The sequence below is a fragment of the Hyalella azteca genome, unplaced genomic scaffold (assembly GCF_000764305.2).
Source record: "Hyalella azteca isolate HAZT.00-mixed unplaced genomic scaffold, Hazt_2.0.2 contig5890, whole genome shotgun sequence".
Classification (NCBI taxonomy): domain Eukaryota; kingdom Metazoa; phylum Arthropoda; class Malacostraca; order Amphipoda; family Hyalellidae; genus Hyalella; species Hyalella azteca.
The window spans coordinates 189,399-206,608 of NW_025936068.1; the positions used below are offsets into that span (position 1 = coordinate 189,399).

Genomic DNA, 17,210 nt, shown 5'->3' on the forward strand with positions numbered 1-17,210 from the left:
CGCTGATCATGTCGTTGAAAAAGTCAGAGATTATCCTTCGCACCATAGCTCTCGATTAGCTTATATATACCTTATCTCTGTTCACAGAGACCAAGTTGGTGGACCCAGAGGAGATTCCCGAGACCGTCGAGATCCTAGAGACCGCAGAGACCCTCGCTTCGACGACAAGCCATACGGTCGAGGCCCGGGCGCGGCTGGGAGAGGCCCGGACCACGCCCGTATTTTCGTGGCACTTTTTAACTACGATCCGCCCACGATGAGCCCCAACTCTAACGCCTGTGATGAGGAGTTGGGCTTCAGGGAGGGCCAGCTCATCCGCGTCTACGGGGACAAGGATGCGGATGGCTTCTATTGGGGCGAGTGCGGGGGCCGGTCCGGATACGTACCGTGTAACATCGTCTCCGAAGTTCAGGTAATTTGTGTTTTTATACATTTTATTAAACATTTTCATTATTATACATCTCTAATGTTTTACTATACATTTATTTAGTCTTGCTTCGCTAATTGCGCGGATTGTTGGGTGCACAAACTGTGCACCCAACAATCCGCACAGTTAACTTGAGAACTTAGCCTCTTAACTTGTGAAGTCGTAATTCTTTTTACTGGAATGATCGAATTCACTCCAGATTTGAAGGGAAGTTATCGAAGTTGAAATACAATGTTGTAACACGTGAATTTGAAAAATATATATATAAATCTTGTTGTAATTCATTTTTCGTTGAAATGGTCAACAGCTAATGCAGGGGTGGGAGTTACAATTCTTGGTCGGTTATGCACTTTAGTTCTTTTAGAAATATCATATAGTCGTATTATATCGTCCATATTTATGCGATTCTGCAAATAAATTAAGCGGCTATTATTGTATAACGTGATGGCGGCTGTATTGTACATCGTGAATGGTGTATATCGTGATGATGGCAGGTGGATGACGACCGCGTCGCCCAGGAGCTGATGAAGGAAACTGATGGCGGGCCCATGGGGCGACGCCGGCGGGAAGGTTCATTGGGGCGCCGCGGGGCCGGGGGCCACCAAGGCGACCGCTGGGGGGACATTTACGCCAATATGCCCGTCAAGAAAATGGTCGCCATATACGACTATGATCCGCAGGAACTCTCCCCCAACGTCGACTCCGAGGTAACTTATACTCAAAGAAATAATCGAGACTTTGTCCCTATGACAATAATCGATAGCATCTTCATTACACTGAGGTTGAACCATCACAGGACACGCCCTATGCTCTACTGAAAAGGAAAAAATTATTTTTACAAATTACTCCGATCTAATACTGGTTAAATTTTTCAGGTGGAGCTATCGTTTCAAACTGGGGACATTATTTACGTTTACGGTGACATGGACGATGATGGCTTCTACATGGGGGAGCTGAGAGGCCAGCGCGGGCTGGTGCCCTCCAACTTCCTGCAGGAGGCACCGAACCAGGACTACCCTGACGACATGAGGTCAGGTTTTGTATTTTATGCGTGAAAGATAATTCCACTCGTTAATAGAAATTCAATTTTACTAGAAATTCAATTTTTTTACAATTTTGACAACCTAAAGTATTTTGTGGTTTGATGGCCTAAGAAATCGGCCACAAGGCCGCCAACCTTGAAGCTTTTGTATTAGCTATTACTTATATGCTTGATAAATTATTCCACATATCGATAAAAACGCTATGATGTTGACAACCTAAAGAACTGCAATGTTGGTTGAATATCAATCCAAACATGAAATGTGTTCCTGCATCTAATTAACGTGGCAGAGCCTAAATTCTCCGATATGAGCCGCTCTTTAATGTAACTAAATTATTCCCTCTCTCTCTCTCTCTACGTCCTACAGGCGACCACGCTTTGATAGACATGAGCAAAATTCACGGGTTCGAGCCTCGCCACATCACGGTGCGCACCAAGAGTCGTGAGAGCGTCTCCAGCGACTCTGTCCCTACCCCTGTACCTGGCTCCTTTGGCCGCGGCGGCCGTGGCCGACAAAAGGTAAACACAAACGGGTAATACAATTATATGATTGGAGACCGTGTAGGCCAGAAAAGGATTAACCGCTCCCAGTATTGTATTAACCCTTTTTAAATAAATAAATAGTTATTTTGAAAAAAGTTTTCCCTCGTTATTCTAGCGAGTGATTTGGTTATCCGCGGCCGTCATAAGGCATATAATGGATCATGGCCTCGCCTGCCTAATGAGCTAGGTAGGCCTGTTTTAATTAAAAATATCACTGTGTTATTGTCTTCTTCTCACTACGAATCAAGGTACGAAGTGTGAATAATTTTTTCACGTTATATCTATTGGTAGCATTACGTCCATTAATACTTGAATCTTGTAAAATATCCTTGTTTTTTTTTTGAACCCTTCTAACAATTTGAGGTAGAAAGTGCGTACCTAAAGAAGGACCATTTGAGGTAGGAATTGCATGCCTAAAGTAGAACCATTTGAGGCAGTAATTACATAACTAAATAAGGACCATTTGAGGTAGAAATTACATGCCTGAAGGACCATTTGAGGTAGAAATTGCATGCCTTACGTAGAACTTTGCTCTCCGTTTTACTCGTAAACCAACAAGAAGAATTTCTGCAACTATCAAGATTCTGCGGAGTAAACTAAAGCACAACGGAAACTCAATTATTTTATACATCATTTAGATTAGTTATTACTTTTCAACTCGACTTTCTGTATTTTTGTCAAGAATTTCCTGCGTGAGCAAACAGTTTTTTTTTTGCTTCATGGGAGCGCTGTTGCATGCAATATCCATATATTTTGTTAAGTTTTGCAGCTAATATATTTTTTCTGCAGCATGTCTAATTTTTTTCGGTACAACTGTTGATTATTAGACTTATATCACGTTTTTAATTTTTTATACTTCTAATTTGTTGAATGTATTTGAATTTATTTTTATTTAGATTTTTTTAAATCCCATTGTATATATCTTTCTCTATCCTGCATCTTGGCTAAACGTACCGCTAAATTTATTTTAGTAATTAAAAGTAATAGTAATTAGCGTTGACCCCATCCTGCCAGCTTCAGTTGCACCCTACAAATTAGAATTTTTCTTTAGCCAAATTTTGTTTATTTTTTTGCCAAAAAGTTGTTTACTTTTGCCATATTATGTTTACTTTTTGCACTGGCTAGAACGAGCATGAGCTTCACGATTCACGTGAGTCAGCCTCCTCCCCCATTGAAGGAATAGAGGAAGAAAATTTCCTTCAATCAGACGCCGACAGACCAAGCGAACTTTCTGACATCGCAGAAGAAAGTGAAGTTGATACTTCCTCTGCCGGGGAGTCTGATGTTGCTGAGGTAACTTGGTTCATGCAGGTGGTTATATAGGGCAATTATTGTTTCGTGCAGGTGGTTATGTATTCGTGCAGGTGGTTGTGTATGGTCATTTTGTTTCGTGTAGGTGGTTATGCACTCGTGCAGGTGGTTGTCTATGGTGATTTTGTTTCGTGCAGGTGGTTATGTATTCATGCAGGTGGTTGTGTATGGTGATTTTGTTTCGAGCAGGTGGTTATGTATTCATGCAGGTGGTTGTGTATGGTGATTTTGTTTCGAGCAGGTGGTTATGTATTCATGCAGGTGGTTGTGTATGGTGATTTTGTTTGGTGCAGGTGGTTATGTATCTTGATTTCAGTGTTTGCTCCAAGTTACGGTTAAATTAGTGTAGTTTGAGTCGCATTCAAGGTAAATTCGTCAGCTTCTTCCCCCAAAAAGCTAGAATATAGTGATCTCACAAGTGATTTTTTTACCCTCGGGTAAATTTAATGGACTTTTGTAGACTAAGTATTGTGACTTCCCAATAATTATGCCAATAAATTAATCTTCAACTACTAAATACTTGGGGCAAAAATTATGTAGTACTGCACACTAACAAAGATATAGTAAAATGTTTTTTTATTAAGAAAAATAACAAAAAAAAAGGAAGTTAATGGGAACAAAATATCCCATATCCGCGCAAGGTCCATGGTTGTATTCAAGCATAAAACCAGTAATGTTTTCAAGCTCTCGAATCACAAAACGAAATTAACCTTATTCACATATATTTGTAGTCTTCTTGAGACTAGGACGCAAGTCTGTTTTAAGAATCAAGTCAACAAGATTTTTTTGACACGAAAATAACTGCAATATCGGCGCTTTGGTTCAAAGTCAAAACTCACTTATTAAATTAGATAAATCATTTGATTTTGGTGCGCGACTGCGTTTATTTCCGAAGCTCACTGTAGAGACGGCAATGTTCGTCACCTGCGCGCTAACATCGTACTACGTTCAAATCTATACATTAACGACGAGTTAATGTATGGATTTGAACGTAGTACGGTTTTAGCGCGTAGCACGATGTATGGGTTTTCTTTAATTTATGCTTCAAAAACAACATACGAATTTCCAGGGGCTATAAAATGACAGTCAGAAAACATACCTGAGTTAATTCATAGATTTAATTTGATATCGCGAAGAAATTAGAGAAAAGTAACACAAGGAAAATGTAATTTATATGATAGGTTAATTTCATTCGATACGAAATTTTTGCACAGGATATGGACATGTCGAGATCAGGCCACAGTTCTGGGGGCGGCATCCTAGGAAGCGGAGGCCTTCTTGGAGGAGGCGGTCTCCTCAGTGGTAGTTTACTGGGCGGTGGCAGTAACCAACATCAACAAACTAGTCATCAGCAACACCACCACCAACTACCTCAACCCCACCAACAACACCACAACATCATGCACGGCAACCAAGCTACCACAAGTGTCACCAACGCAACGAGTTCCGTGGCCCAAGCGGCCACGTCGGGCGTCAAAGGCCTCACGGCCAAACTCTTCGGCCGAAGTCCGGGCCCGGCGCCCCCCAACCCAAACGTCCGCACCGACGACCTCGGTCAGACCATCCTGGAGCCTGACGAGAATCTCAGCGACAAGGAAGTGTACCCACGACAGCAGCACGGGGCTAACATTCACGGCAACATTCCTTCCATCGGTGAGTCTTGCCTCTGTCCCGCACAAATAATTAATGCTAAAATGTTGCCTTTCGCCTATTCAAAGGGGATTTACAATTTCGTTGAGATAATTAGGATAAATATGACGCGTTGCTAATTATTATTTGCAGTAGATGGTATTGTTTCATTATCGCGGTAAAAATATAATTATGGACCGCACGACATATTGATCAGCATTTACGGTAAGGGTTTCATCATTGTGGTCGGACTGAAATTGTGATAAAGATGCCAACGGGTAAACTCTGCTGCACACAAATATCATCCAAAAGTATTTTCGCTTTATCTTTATATGACAGCTACAGTGCACATTTAATTTCAATTTAACGTAATAAAAATATTCAGAATAGTAGGTACGTTTCTTATGCAATTGGGTTGTTTTTGGTCAAATCCAAAATTATAATTTTGGATTGGTATATTCGAGAAAAATATTCACTACTCATCGGCGCCCCATGATTGTTCAGCAGCTTTTAGTTTAACTGCCAATAATTAATAAAGATCCTCGGGAATTAATTGGGATTTTACTTGGCGTTTTAGCTTTTTCACCGTAAATGCCTGCAGGCTGCAGCATTCAAGTACTAAAATAGATTTTCCAGCCAGCTCAATAATTTAGATATTTTAAGACTTATGGAATCCAGGCGTAGGTAACTGAGTTTCTGAAATGCTGAATTGTTTTGGTTTGTTAATTGAACATTTTTTCCGTTGCGATGACAGAACGCGCGAAAGCTTTCGCCATAATCTTATTGCATATTGTGTAGCTTTGTTTAATTGTTAACGGGGCTGCGATTTTTGGTGTGGCTTTTCGGACTAATATTTTCGTGCGCTCTATGTGTTCTCGCTGCTGCTTTTCTCTCGCGTTCCAGATGTGTAATCGTCATTTGAGTTTCTAAGTGATAAATCATCATTTACGATCTTGTTCTGTGTCATACTAATTATTTGAAGCTTGTTATTCATCCGCCTTTCTCATTTCATTCGGCGCAAGTAGCGAAATTGACATTTTCATAGTTACGTCACTGAAACATATATATGTTTGTTACATTTTCGATCATTTTGCAAAATTTCATACGTAGAAAATTGGTTTTAATGTGAGCTATACGCTTGTTAAGTTGTGCAATACTTCTCAATTCGAACCCAACTTTTTGTGTGTCACTGTTAACATTCAGAAGAAAAAATTGAAAATTGCTTCAGAGTTGAAAAAAACTTTCTCCAGTGAATGTGGAAAGCTGAAGATTCCTAAGTTGTTTTTTACTGCAACTTACGAAACGACTCTGGGCTTAACTGCGTTGACTATTACTGTAACCCTTCATCCATCTCTTGTATGTTGAGCGATTTTAAATGGATTTTCGTCTAACTTTTTCCAATATCTCTGCTGGTTTACCGTCAAAATTATTCTCAAAAATTAACGTTCGTACAATTTTCCGTCTAAATCACATGCCTCTATCAGTGACAAGTACTTCAAACGATTATTGCACTTTCACCCATTCTAATCATCACATTTTTACAATTTGTCGCTTCTGAACCTGTACATCCTCTTCCGTAACTTTGTCTGTCCTCCATCCTGCAACCTCCTCCTAACGTCTAGCTGGACAAGAACCCCCCAAATCCGGCTTGGCGCGACTGTCAAATTCTCTTTTCAGTTCTCTCGGTATAGCAGGTAAATGAAGACGTTACGGTGTTGTCTGCTGCTTGCTTTTGCATCCCTAACTTGTGCATCTCCTCATAATCCGTGCAGTAAAATCATTGTCTTTAGTTCTACTATATCTATGGGATTTTCTTCAAGCTTTAGGCACCTTCTCTGCTTCAGTTAAACTCGTCAGGAGTTGAACTCCACGCTTGACCATCGCTGCATGACTTCCTTAATAGCGTCCAGTTCTGCTATTAATGCTTATTGAGCCTCCAAATCTATTATTTACGTCGCTTAATACACTTGATGCTTGCTATATTATTTCTTGCATTTCACAAAGAATAGTAAGAACATTTTTAATCCTTAACTATTTCGGAAACGGTTGAGAAGTATATTCAAATTATTTCTTCTCGATCGTAACGCTTCCAATACTATTTAATGTTAATTTTGTTTAGTCCTTTTATTTATTGCTAGTTTTTCCACAATTCCGTCAACCCTGTTTAAACCCGCAGAATTTAGCATACTTAGGTGCTAATTTTTTTTGTGTTATTGATATTTTTACGAAAAACGCGTTACCCTTACAAAAGATTTAGATGTAGTTGGCCAAGGTGTTTATAACAAATCATTGCCCTTGTTTTGTTAGGCATCTCCTAATGACCTTTAGGATTCGTGGTAAATTTGTTTGTAGGACGACGAAATTTTTGCGTGTTCTTCAAACTAATCCCCAAAATAGAATTATTTTCGGATCCCTCAACGCTGTACCCTCAGAGATCCGTGCATGAGATGTACTAACTTTTTCTGCCTCTAGGAGTTATATGTAAATTTATAAACGTGGGATATGATGTATCATTGAAACTTTTTTTTTTTTTTGTTCTACGTCAGCGGTTCTATTTTTCCAACGTCATAATATTATCGTTTTATTGTCAAGTCACTGCATTAATTGGAAAATATTCTCACCTCTTTACCTAGTTACGTTCCGCTATTGACACTTGCAATACTAGACGAATTTTGATCGTCAGCTTTGTAAGGCTAGAAGTTAAGCTTCTTCCAGTTGAAACTAATTGTGAGTTAATGCAGTTAATAAACTGTGAGTATATTTCAATGATGAACAAAGAGAAACATGACTTCAATTTTCTCTACATCGATTTTTCTTTTTATGTGAATAATGAATATTGTTGTAAATATTTTACGAATTTATGTGGTACGCAAAAATTTGCCTCATTCAAAACATGATTCGGAGCCCAGGAAAGAAATGTTCTTTTGGCAATTACATGAGAAAAATAATAGATGTTCAAGCACCACAGCAAGAACTTTCTTGCAGTTATTTATTATCACATTTCTCTTCTTGCTAACTTGACTCGTGCTTTGATCTTTCACCACATTTTTTTATCATATATGACCATGCTCAGATTTTCTTCACTGAATTATTTCACAATAATTATTATTTCCATTTCATTTTGTACAGTTCTATTACAGAAAGAATTCAAATAAAAACTTTTCGTCTCTCTCAAGTCATTATTTTAGTTTAATTATCTTACTACACATAATTAAATACGTTTGATGAGTCTGTGAAACCTGTTCAATTCATATCTTTATTAAATTTCTGAAATGTTTTATTAACATATTGTATTTTCTTCCATCTCTCGTTATTTTGGTCTTCTCCCTGTGGTCTCTCTGGTCTCTTCCCTGGCTCTCCTCTTGCTCCTCCCCAGGCAACAAGACCCCTGCCGCTCCCCAAGCGGGACGGGGAAGACGTAAGTTGAGAAGAAATTGGGGAAATGGGAAGGTAAAACTATTGAAAATAACGATGAAAAAACGGTGACCGCTGTTCCAGTTGCCGGTAGCCCCGTGAAATAAACCGTTTCACTGTTTCTTTTCAAAAATGGTAAGGGTTTCTTGTGCTAAATCTAAAAAAAAAACGGTGATATGCGGTGTTTTATCTCACGGGTCGGCCGGCATCTGAAATACGGTCACACCGTTTCGCGGCGTTTTTTTTTCGAACAAGGAAGACGTCGAGGGAAAAATGTATCCCTGGGATTTATGAACAAATTTAGGAACAAAATGCAGCGACCTAAAATTTAAAAAACAAGGATATTAGAACATACTACAGCACAGTTTTCTGTTTAATACTTTTTCAAAAATATATTGGCTGTTTTCAAAGCTTTTAACCCTGCATTACCGTCAGTATTCAATTAGTTAATTTTATGTTCAGGTGCACAATTAGATTCGCTCAAGCTATTCTTACGCAACCTTTACCATTTTTTATATTCTTCTCCGCAGAAAATTGTATGTAACGCAATTCACTTTGCACCTCTTACAAAAAAAGTGCCTATATCTCCAATTTCAATCACCATTTTCCATTACCTACGCCATGTAAATACGAGAACTCTTTGAAGCAAAACTTCTTTCCACCGTATTCGTAAAGTATATTTTCTATCAGCCGGAAAAGCACCTTATCCGCAGTATAGTTATTTACTAATAGCCGAAAAACGAACCTTATCGATCCATAAGGTATAGTTATTTTCTGTTGGCCGAAAAATGCACCCTATCTGGAATGTATGTTCATTTTCAATTAGCCGAAAAAAATGCCTTATACGGAATGTATAGTCATTTATTAATAACCAAAAAAATACCGTTATTTGAATGCATAGTATTTTTCTATAAGGCGAAAGTTAATCTGCTTGCATAAAAACCTTTTTCTAATCGCGATGTCTTTTTTTTTTTTTTGGCTACTCACGTTTTCATGCATATGCGTATGCTTGTATCAGAATTAAGTTAACTTTCAGTCGTTAGCAAATTAAGTTTCTACCTCTATAAGTTTTTAAGAGATTTTACGAGACTAATCGTAATATAGTGCACGATTTTTATGGAAAAATATAAGTCCAAGATATCGAATCTCCGTGATATATTCCTTCGCTATACTGCATCAATCTTAAATTTTGCATGACGTTGCTGGAACTGGTAACTTTGCTTGAACATTTAACTTTGATAGAACATATAACTTTGCTTGAACACCTGATTTTGCTTGAACATATGATGTTGCTTGAACATTTGATGTTGCTTGAACATATGATGTTGCATAGACATATATGTGGTTTGAACATGTGATGTTGCTTGAACATGTAATGTTGCTTGGACATATGATGTGGTTTGAACATGTGATGTTGCTTCAACATATGATGTTGCTTGAACATATAATGTTGCTTGGACATATGATGTGGTTTAAATGTGATTAGTGATTATAGCATATTGATTTATTTATGCTTTTAATACTCATGGTTTTATTATCTAGATTCTGTACCGGTTAAAGCTTATTTATGTATTTTATGTTTTAAACACTATTGACTTCTTTATCTAGTGTCTGTAACTCCCATGGCATATTAATTTGTTATATGTTTTAAACACTCCTGGTTTCTTCACCTAGTGTCAGTAACGGGCAAATCTTATTAATTTATTTTATGTTTTAAACACTCCTGCCTTCTTTATCTGGTGTCTGCAACGCCCATAGCATATTAATTTAATGTTATATGTTTTAAACACTCCTGTTTATTTTTATCTAGTGTCTGTAACGGTTAAAGCTTATTTATTCATTTTATGTTTTAAACACAACTGGCTTGTTCATCTAGTATCTTTAACGATTAAAGCATATTAATTTGTTTTATGTTTTTAATACACCCGGCTTCTTTATGTAGTGTCTGTAACGGTTAATGCTTATTTATTTATTTTATGTCTTTAATGCATCATGCATATTCATTCATTTTAAAACCTCAACTCATTTAGCTTTTTTCATCTGGTTTCTGTAACGCTGAAAGCATATTTATTTTTTTTGTTTATTTGGTGTCTTTAAGGTACATCTAATTTTTCATCTAATTTCTGTAACGCTGAAAGCATATTTATTTATTTGGTGTCTTTAAGGTACATCTAATTTTTCATCTAATTTCTGTAACGCTGAAAGCATATTTATTTATTTGGTGTCTTTTAGGTACATCTAATTTTTCATCTAATTTCTGTAACGCTGAAAGCATATTTATTTATTTGGTGTCTTTAACGTACATCTAATTTTTCATCTAGTTTCTGTAACGCTGAAAGCATATTTATTTATTTGGTGTCTTTTACGTACATCTAATTTTTCATCTAATTTCTGTAACGCTGAAAGCATATTTATTTATTTGGTGTCTTTAACGTACATCTAATTTTTCATCTAGTTTCTGTAACGCTGAAAGCATATTTATTTATTTTGTGTCTTTTACGTACATCTAATTTTATGCTCACGTTTCTATGTCGCAGCGCATCGAAGATGCTTGGTTGCGTTCATCTAAATTTCCTTATGATGGAGCTCACCCGTTAGTAGATCTGTTCATTTGTACATTTTCTCGTAAAATTAAAGTATCATATTATTGCTCTTATCTCAATACCGCCGTTATTCAAATAAATAGACTCTATTTAAATTTTTTCAAATTACGGGAAAACACAAGTAGGCAGGGAAAATTTGAGACCGTTTTGAAATTTTTGTCTCTTATGCAATTACCGTAGAAAGAACAGAAAAACAGTGATATTGTAGAGACAATAGAAACCCATTTTTGATTTTAATCGAACTTTCTTAGTCATCACCTGTAATTTTTGAGAGCACACCAAACTCTTACTAAAGGGGAAAAAATCGACAGCTGGATTTGAAATCCTCCAATAGTTTGAATAGGAAATAAAATGGCAACTTTCGTTTTTTTAGTCCAATAATTATTATAAGATATTGGAAGGTACGTATATCCCATTTATAGTTATAGTGTTATAGGTTGTATATAAATGGAGCTACAGCCTTACAGTTATAAAATACAAGTTGATAGGGTAAGGTAAAACGGAAACAAATACGACCGATAATCGGTAATAACAAATAAACGCATTGTAAGATGTGCGGTTAAATATATCTTAATATGTGCGGTTAAATAAATTTACGAAGGATAATCTCTGACTTTAAATATATTTACGCTGATAATGTCGTTGAAAAAGTCAGAGATTATCCTTCGCACCATAGCTCTCGATTATATATATATATAACTTATCTGTTCACAGAGACCAAGTGGGTGGACCCAGAGGAGATTCCCGAGACCGTCGAGATCCTAGAGACCGCAGAGACCCTCGCTTCGACGACAAGCCATACGGTCGAGGCCCGGGCGCGGCTGGGAGAGGCCCGGACCACGCCCGTATTTTCGTGGCACTTTTTAACTACGATCCGCCCACGATGAGCCCCAACTCTAACGCCTGTGATGAGGAGTTGGGCTTCAGGGAGGGCCAGCTCATCCGCGTCTACGGGGACAAGGATGCGGATGGCTTCTATTGGGGCGAGTGCGGGGGCCGGTCCGGATACGTACCGTGTAACATCGTCTCCGAAGTTCAGGTAATTTGTGTTTTTATACATTTTATTAAACATTTTCATTATTATACATCTCTAATGTTTTACTATACATTTATTTAGTCTTGCTTCGCTAATTGCGCGGATTGTTGGGTGCACAAACTGTGCACCCAACAATCCGCACAGTTAACTTGAGAACTTAGCCTCTTAACTTGTGAAGTCGTAATTCTTTTTACTGGAATGATCGAATTCACTCCAGATTTGAAGGGAAGTTATCGAAGTTGAAATACAATGTTGTAACACGTGAATTTGAAAAATATATATATAAATCTTGTTGTAATTCATTTTTCGTTGAAATGGTCAACAGCTAATGCAGGGGTGGGAGTTACAATTCTTGGTCGGTTATGCACTTTAGTTCTTTTAGAAATATCATATAGTCGTATTATATCGTCCATATTTATGCGATTCTGCAAATAAATTAAGCGGCTATTATTGTATAACGTGATGGCGGCTGTATTGTACATCGTGAATGGTGTATATCGTGATGATGGCAGGTGGATGACGACCGCGTCGCCCAGGAGCTGATGAAGGAAACTGATGGCGGGCCCATGGGGCGACGCCGGCGGGAAGGTTCATTGGGGCGCCGCGGGGCCGGGGGCCACCAAGGCGACCGCTGGGGGGACATTTACGCCAATATGCCCGTCAAGAAAATGGTCGCCATATACGACTATGATCCGCAGGAACTCTCCCCCAACGTCGACTCCGAGGTAACTTATACTCAAAGAAATAATCGAGACTTTGTCCCTATGACAATAATCGATAGCATCTTCATTACACTGAGGTTGAACCATCACAGGACACGCCCTATGCTCTACTGAAAAGGAAAAAATTATTTTTACAAATTACTCCGATCTAATACTGGTTAAATTTTTCAGGTGGAGCTATCGTTTCAAACTGGGGACATTATTTACGTTTACGGAGACATGGACGATGATGGCTTCTACATGGGGGAGCTGAGAGGCCAGCGCGGGCTGGTGCCCTCCAACTTCCTGCAGGAGGCACCGAACCAGGACTACCCTGACGACATGAGGTCAGGTTTTGTATTTTATGCGTGAAAGATAATTCCACTCGTTAATAGAAATTCAATTTTACTAGAAATTCAATTTTTTTACAATTTTGACAACCTAAAGTATTTTGTGGTTTGATGGCCTAAGAAATCGGCCACAAGGCCGCCAACCTTGAAGCTTTTGTATTAGCTATTACTTATATGCTTGATAAATTATTCCACATATCGATAAAAACGCTATGATGTTGACAACCTAAAGAACTGCAATGTTGGTTGAATATCAATCCAAACATGAAACTTCTTTGTCCAATCGATTTTCGTGCCCAACCTTCGGCACAATCACCCTTCAAATTGCACTAAAATATATTACTGAGTGTTACTGCAACTTGCTCTTTAAATTTTTACTTGAAATGAATAATTTTGTAACAATAGACGGCGTGACGCGATGGACCCCCGGGACAGAGGACGGGGCTTGGGACCAGGGGTCCACGGCCCCCCACCGCCCCCTCGGCCCGACCAGCGAGACCGCAGGAAAGGTGCGTTGATTTCCATCTTACTATTTACCCTGCGTCCTTTACCGCTTACGTATCTTGGTTATAAGTTCTATGTTCTGCATATTATATGTTAAATAGTGTTTTATATTTATAACGCATTTAAATATGTAGGGCTGTAATAGGGCATCAAAATTTGTGCGGGATTCTATTGGTGCGGGCGCATGCCGCGTAGCGACTACTTTCTAAACGTTTTTTTCAAGCACATCGTAATTTTAGAATGAAGATATGTATTCCATTTTCTGCTCACCTAGTTGAAATCGATGAACAAATTTTCGTAGGTAATGAGCTGACGCATCGTTTCTGTTATCGAAAATTTTGATTGAATACGAGGCATTACAGTATCTTTTGCGGGAATAACTATAGATTCAAACCTATGTCAAAGTATAAAATAATGTTCATATTTTATGAATGTTTTTTCGCAAGTCAGTACTAATTTGGTTCGAATTTCACATCCATTTTTCATTGTCACCACGTGGCGGTGTCCGGATTCAAACCACTTGTTAAAATATGTAATTTTTTAAGTAACAGCATTTTCAACATTTTCAATAGATTGCCATTATTTCCTGCACCGTTTAGGGATTGAAAATAACTGCCGAAGTAAATTCATATTATATTAGCTTAAAAATCTGTAAATGAGGTAATTATTGAGAAATACGCTACGTTGAGCATTCAATTCATCGATAAAAAACTGATTTGTGTTCATCATTCCATGAGCGTGTAGAAAATTTGTGTTCATTTTAATGTTTCTTGCTTGAAAACACTATGCCTACTTAAAAAATTTGTTCCGACAGATTTATTGTATTACATTTTTTCGTATTGCAAGGAAAAAGTTAAAGTAAGGAGCCCCCAAAGATATGGAGATCTTTGGTTTTTAATGTGCTGGCCGTGTCAAGAATTTCCATATATTTCGTTTTGTGATGTTATTTTATAACACAGCCCAGTAGTAGAAAACAATGCTAACAGGGTAGCCCAGTGGTTACAGTTCAGAGTACCAAGATTGGCGCAGAGAGGCGCGGGTTCGATCCCAGCTCTGTGCGCCAGTTTCTGGTCAGAATCTGCGAGGAGGCCGGGCGGTTAAGCACAGCAGAATTGTAGCAGTGAGTTGCGAGTTCGAGACCGTAACAAGCTGTGAATGTTCTGCTATGTTAAGAATCGGCGACAGGCCTATGGCCTAATAAACGCTAAAACCACTTTTATTATTATTATTATTAATATAATATTACGGCCTTTAACTTATAGGAATTTTTTCAACTTGAAGAATTTTTGCCACATCGAGTAAGACTTTTGTGAAAAAACTTCTGCTTTATTCTCTTATTCTTAGGATAGATAAATATTGAATCCCGTGACCGTGTCTCAAAATTGGTTACCGATTTTGAGACCAAGCTGCGATCCTTTCCTGTCATTATTTTACCTGTGCTTAAAAATCCTATCTAATCCTAAATAATAACATTTTCCTGTTCATTTATTTAATTTATTTAATTAATTAATTAATTAAGTTAATTTTCATTTTTTGGTTCAATACTCGACGTTATTAGCTTTTTAATTTATCAATATAATTTCACATTTTTGTGTTCAACGTGAAATTTTGTTCCTTCAGATACTTAAACATTGGAGAATATTGAAATGTCACAGCGATTGTGTGCGTGTTAGAAGGTATTTCACCATCATTATCTCATAATATTCCATTCACATTGTGCATCGCACATTACATTTGCATTCCACATTCCATTACACATTATAATGGCTGGATGGAGTTTCATCCAGCCATTACCTCACTCACTTCTATTAACATGCATGATCCCATAGTGCTAAAATGAACAATTATTGCTTTTTGCTTTCATTTGATTCTACTTCAAAATTTTTGAAGGAACACCTAGGATTATTTGTGCGAAGGCTTTAAGCAGGAAGCAATGGCTCAGTAATGCATAACATATTAATTTTCCAACTAAAACAACTCGTTGCTTTCAAGTGACCACGCAGTGCACCGTAGAAAGGATTTATTATCACATATCCCAAAGGCTTCTTTATAAAAATTAGCGGACTGGTAATAAACGAATTTTTACTTTATGCCTGGGTGTTTCATTAGCTAATGCAATGAGATTCCTCATCTCTCATCGGTGTCTTGAATCTTCATTGTATTTACAATAGTTTCTTACATCTGCATGCTGCTGATTCAGCAGTATTTGTGAACGTTTAGATGTTATTGGAAATCCTGCTCTTTTTCTCCAGGTATCGTTATTATTTCAGAAAAGTAGCCGTGCTTTTGAGATTGTGAGTTAAAGAAATATTTTATATCTGTCACTTTTTTTCGATTCTTAACTTCGTTCATCGCATGCTCAATGCGAAAAGACTCGGTGTTACTCTGTGGTGAATTCAATCAGATATTTTCAATATGAATTCGCAATGCTAGAGCATTAATTGGTGTTTAGTTTTTGATGTTTTATGTTTTGAATGTTTCTATAGTATTGTTATTTTATTTATTCTCATGTAGTCATCAGGTCTACTTTGACCTGAGTAACGCACGCATGCTGTCTTCCTTACCGCAATCTTGTGTTCTATTCGGTAGTCGCACCGAAATTTCGGAAAAATTTTTTAACATTACTTGAAGATGAATTTAAACAATCAATATGAAACGTAACTGAAGTCGATATGCTACGAGTTGAAAATAAAATCTGAGGAGGAATACCTTCATATCACACACACACATCGCTCCGTTGCTCTTCTACAGTTTGTTTTTAGCCTATGGCCTAGAAATTGCTTGTTTTAATGTGCTTTTGTTTTATACCAACACAAACCATTCTATCCCTGAGCTATTTATCACTTGAGTAGAAAATTTAGATTTCATTTTTGGAAAGATTTTATTAGAGTTTTTACATGACTTAATTTAATTACATCTGAAATTGAAACTGCTAAGCCGTTCCGTTTCACGTGGTTCGTTTTTTGTGTCATCGGCCGTTATGGTCAAATTAAGTGTTTCTGGGCTCTTCTGCTGCTTGTTCAATGGAAAGATTTATGTGCTGATTCCAGATAGTAAAAGTGTAGAAGTTGATACGCAATTGTTTCTCGTTATACCGCGTTCTTCTCTCTTACTTCTTTTGCCGGAGTTTCGTACTAAGCCCAACACTGATATTTTCTGTTCTTATTGGCACAGTGCATTTGAAGGTAAGGACGGTGACATCGCTGCTGAAACACATCTCCACACCACCAAATTCTGGTACCGATAACCAGGGTTTTATGTTGATACTTATAAGTCCAAGTAGCGCTTCTCACTTCATTTTTGTCTTGCTGGTGGTGGAGACCAGTCCTTGTTCATGAGACGAATGGGAGACCATGAAATCCACTGCCGTTCTGTAGTTCGTGCCGTTAATACCAAGTCCCACAAAATAAACACTCGTACGTTTTCTACCAATCGTCTGACCCAATTTTGTGTGTTTCGCATGATATGTGAAATTTCAGACTTAACATTAAGCGTGAAAAGTGAGACTACTTATTTAACGTTGCTTGGCATGGTATTTAAGCTACTATATACTCGTACAATCAAACCCTGCCAATAATTCATTTGGTGGCCAATTCAAAACGCATCGTTTCCGCCTGCATTATGTGTGTGAAAATGCAGCTTTGGTGTTT

General features: G+C 37.8%; 1 protein-coding gene across 1 annotated transcript in view; it reads left to right on the top strand.

Moving 5' to 3' along the window:
* The window catches only part of LOC108676356, a 60,780-nt gene that overhangs the window by 38,898 nt on the left and 4,672 nt on the right, over nucleotides 1–17,210 (top strand). The window contains exons 18-27 of the mRNA XM_047880678.1: nucleotides 88–412; nucleotides 922–1,134; nucleotides 1,303–1,462; nucleotides 1,837–1,988; nucleotides 3,138–3,305; nucleotides 4,538–4,976; nucleotides 11,686–12,008; nucleotides 12,518–12,730; nucleotides 12,899–13,053; nucleotides 13,462–13,565. Of these exons, the coding sequence (XP_047736634.1) occupies nucleotides 88–412; nucleotides 922–1,134; nucleotides 1,303–1,462; nucleotides 1,837–1,988; nucleotides 3,138–3,305; nucleotides 4,538–4,976; nucleotides 11,686–12,008; nucleotides 12,518–12,730; nucleotides 12,899–13,053; nucleotides 13,462–13,565 (2,252 nt within the window). The remainder of the gene's footprint in view (nucleotides 1–87; nucleotides 413–921; nucleotides 1,135–1,302; nucleotides 1,463–1,836; nucleotides 1,989–3,137; nucleotides 3,306–4,537; nucleotides 4,977–11,685; nucleotides 12,009–12,517; nucleotides 12,731–12,898; nucleotides 13,054–13,461; nucleotides 13,566–17,210) is intronic.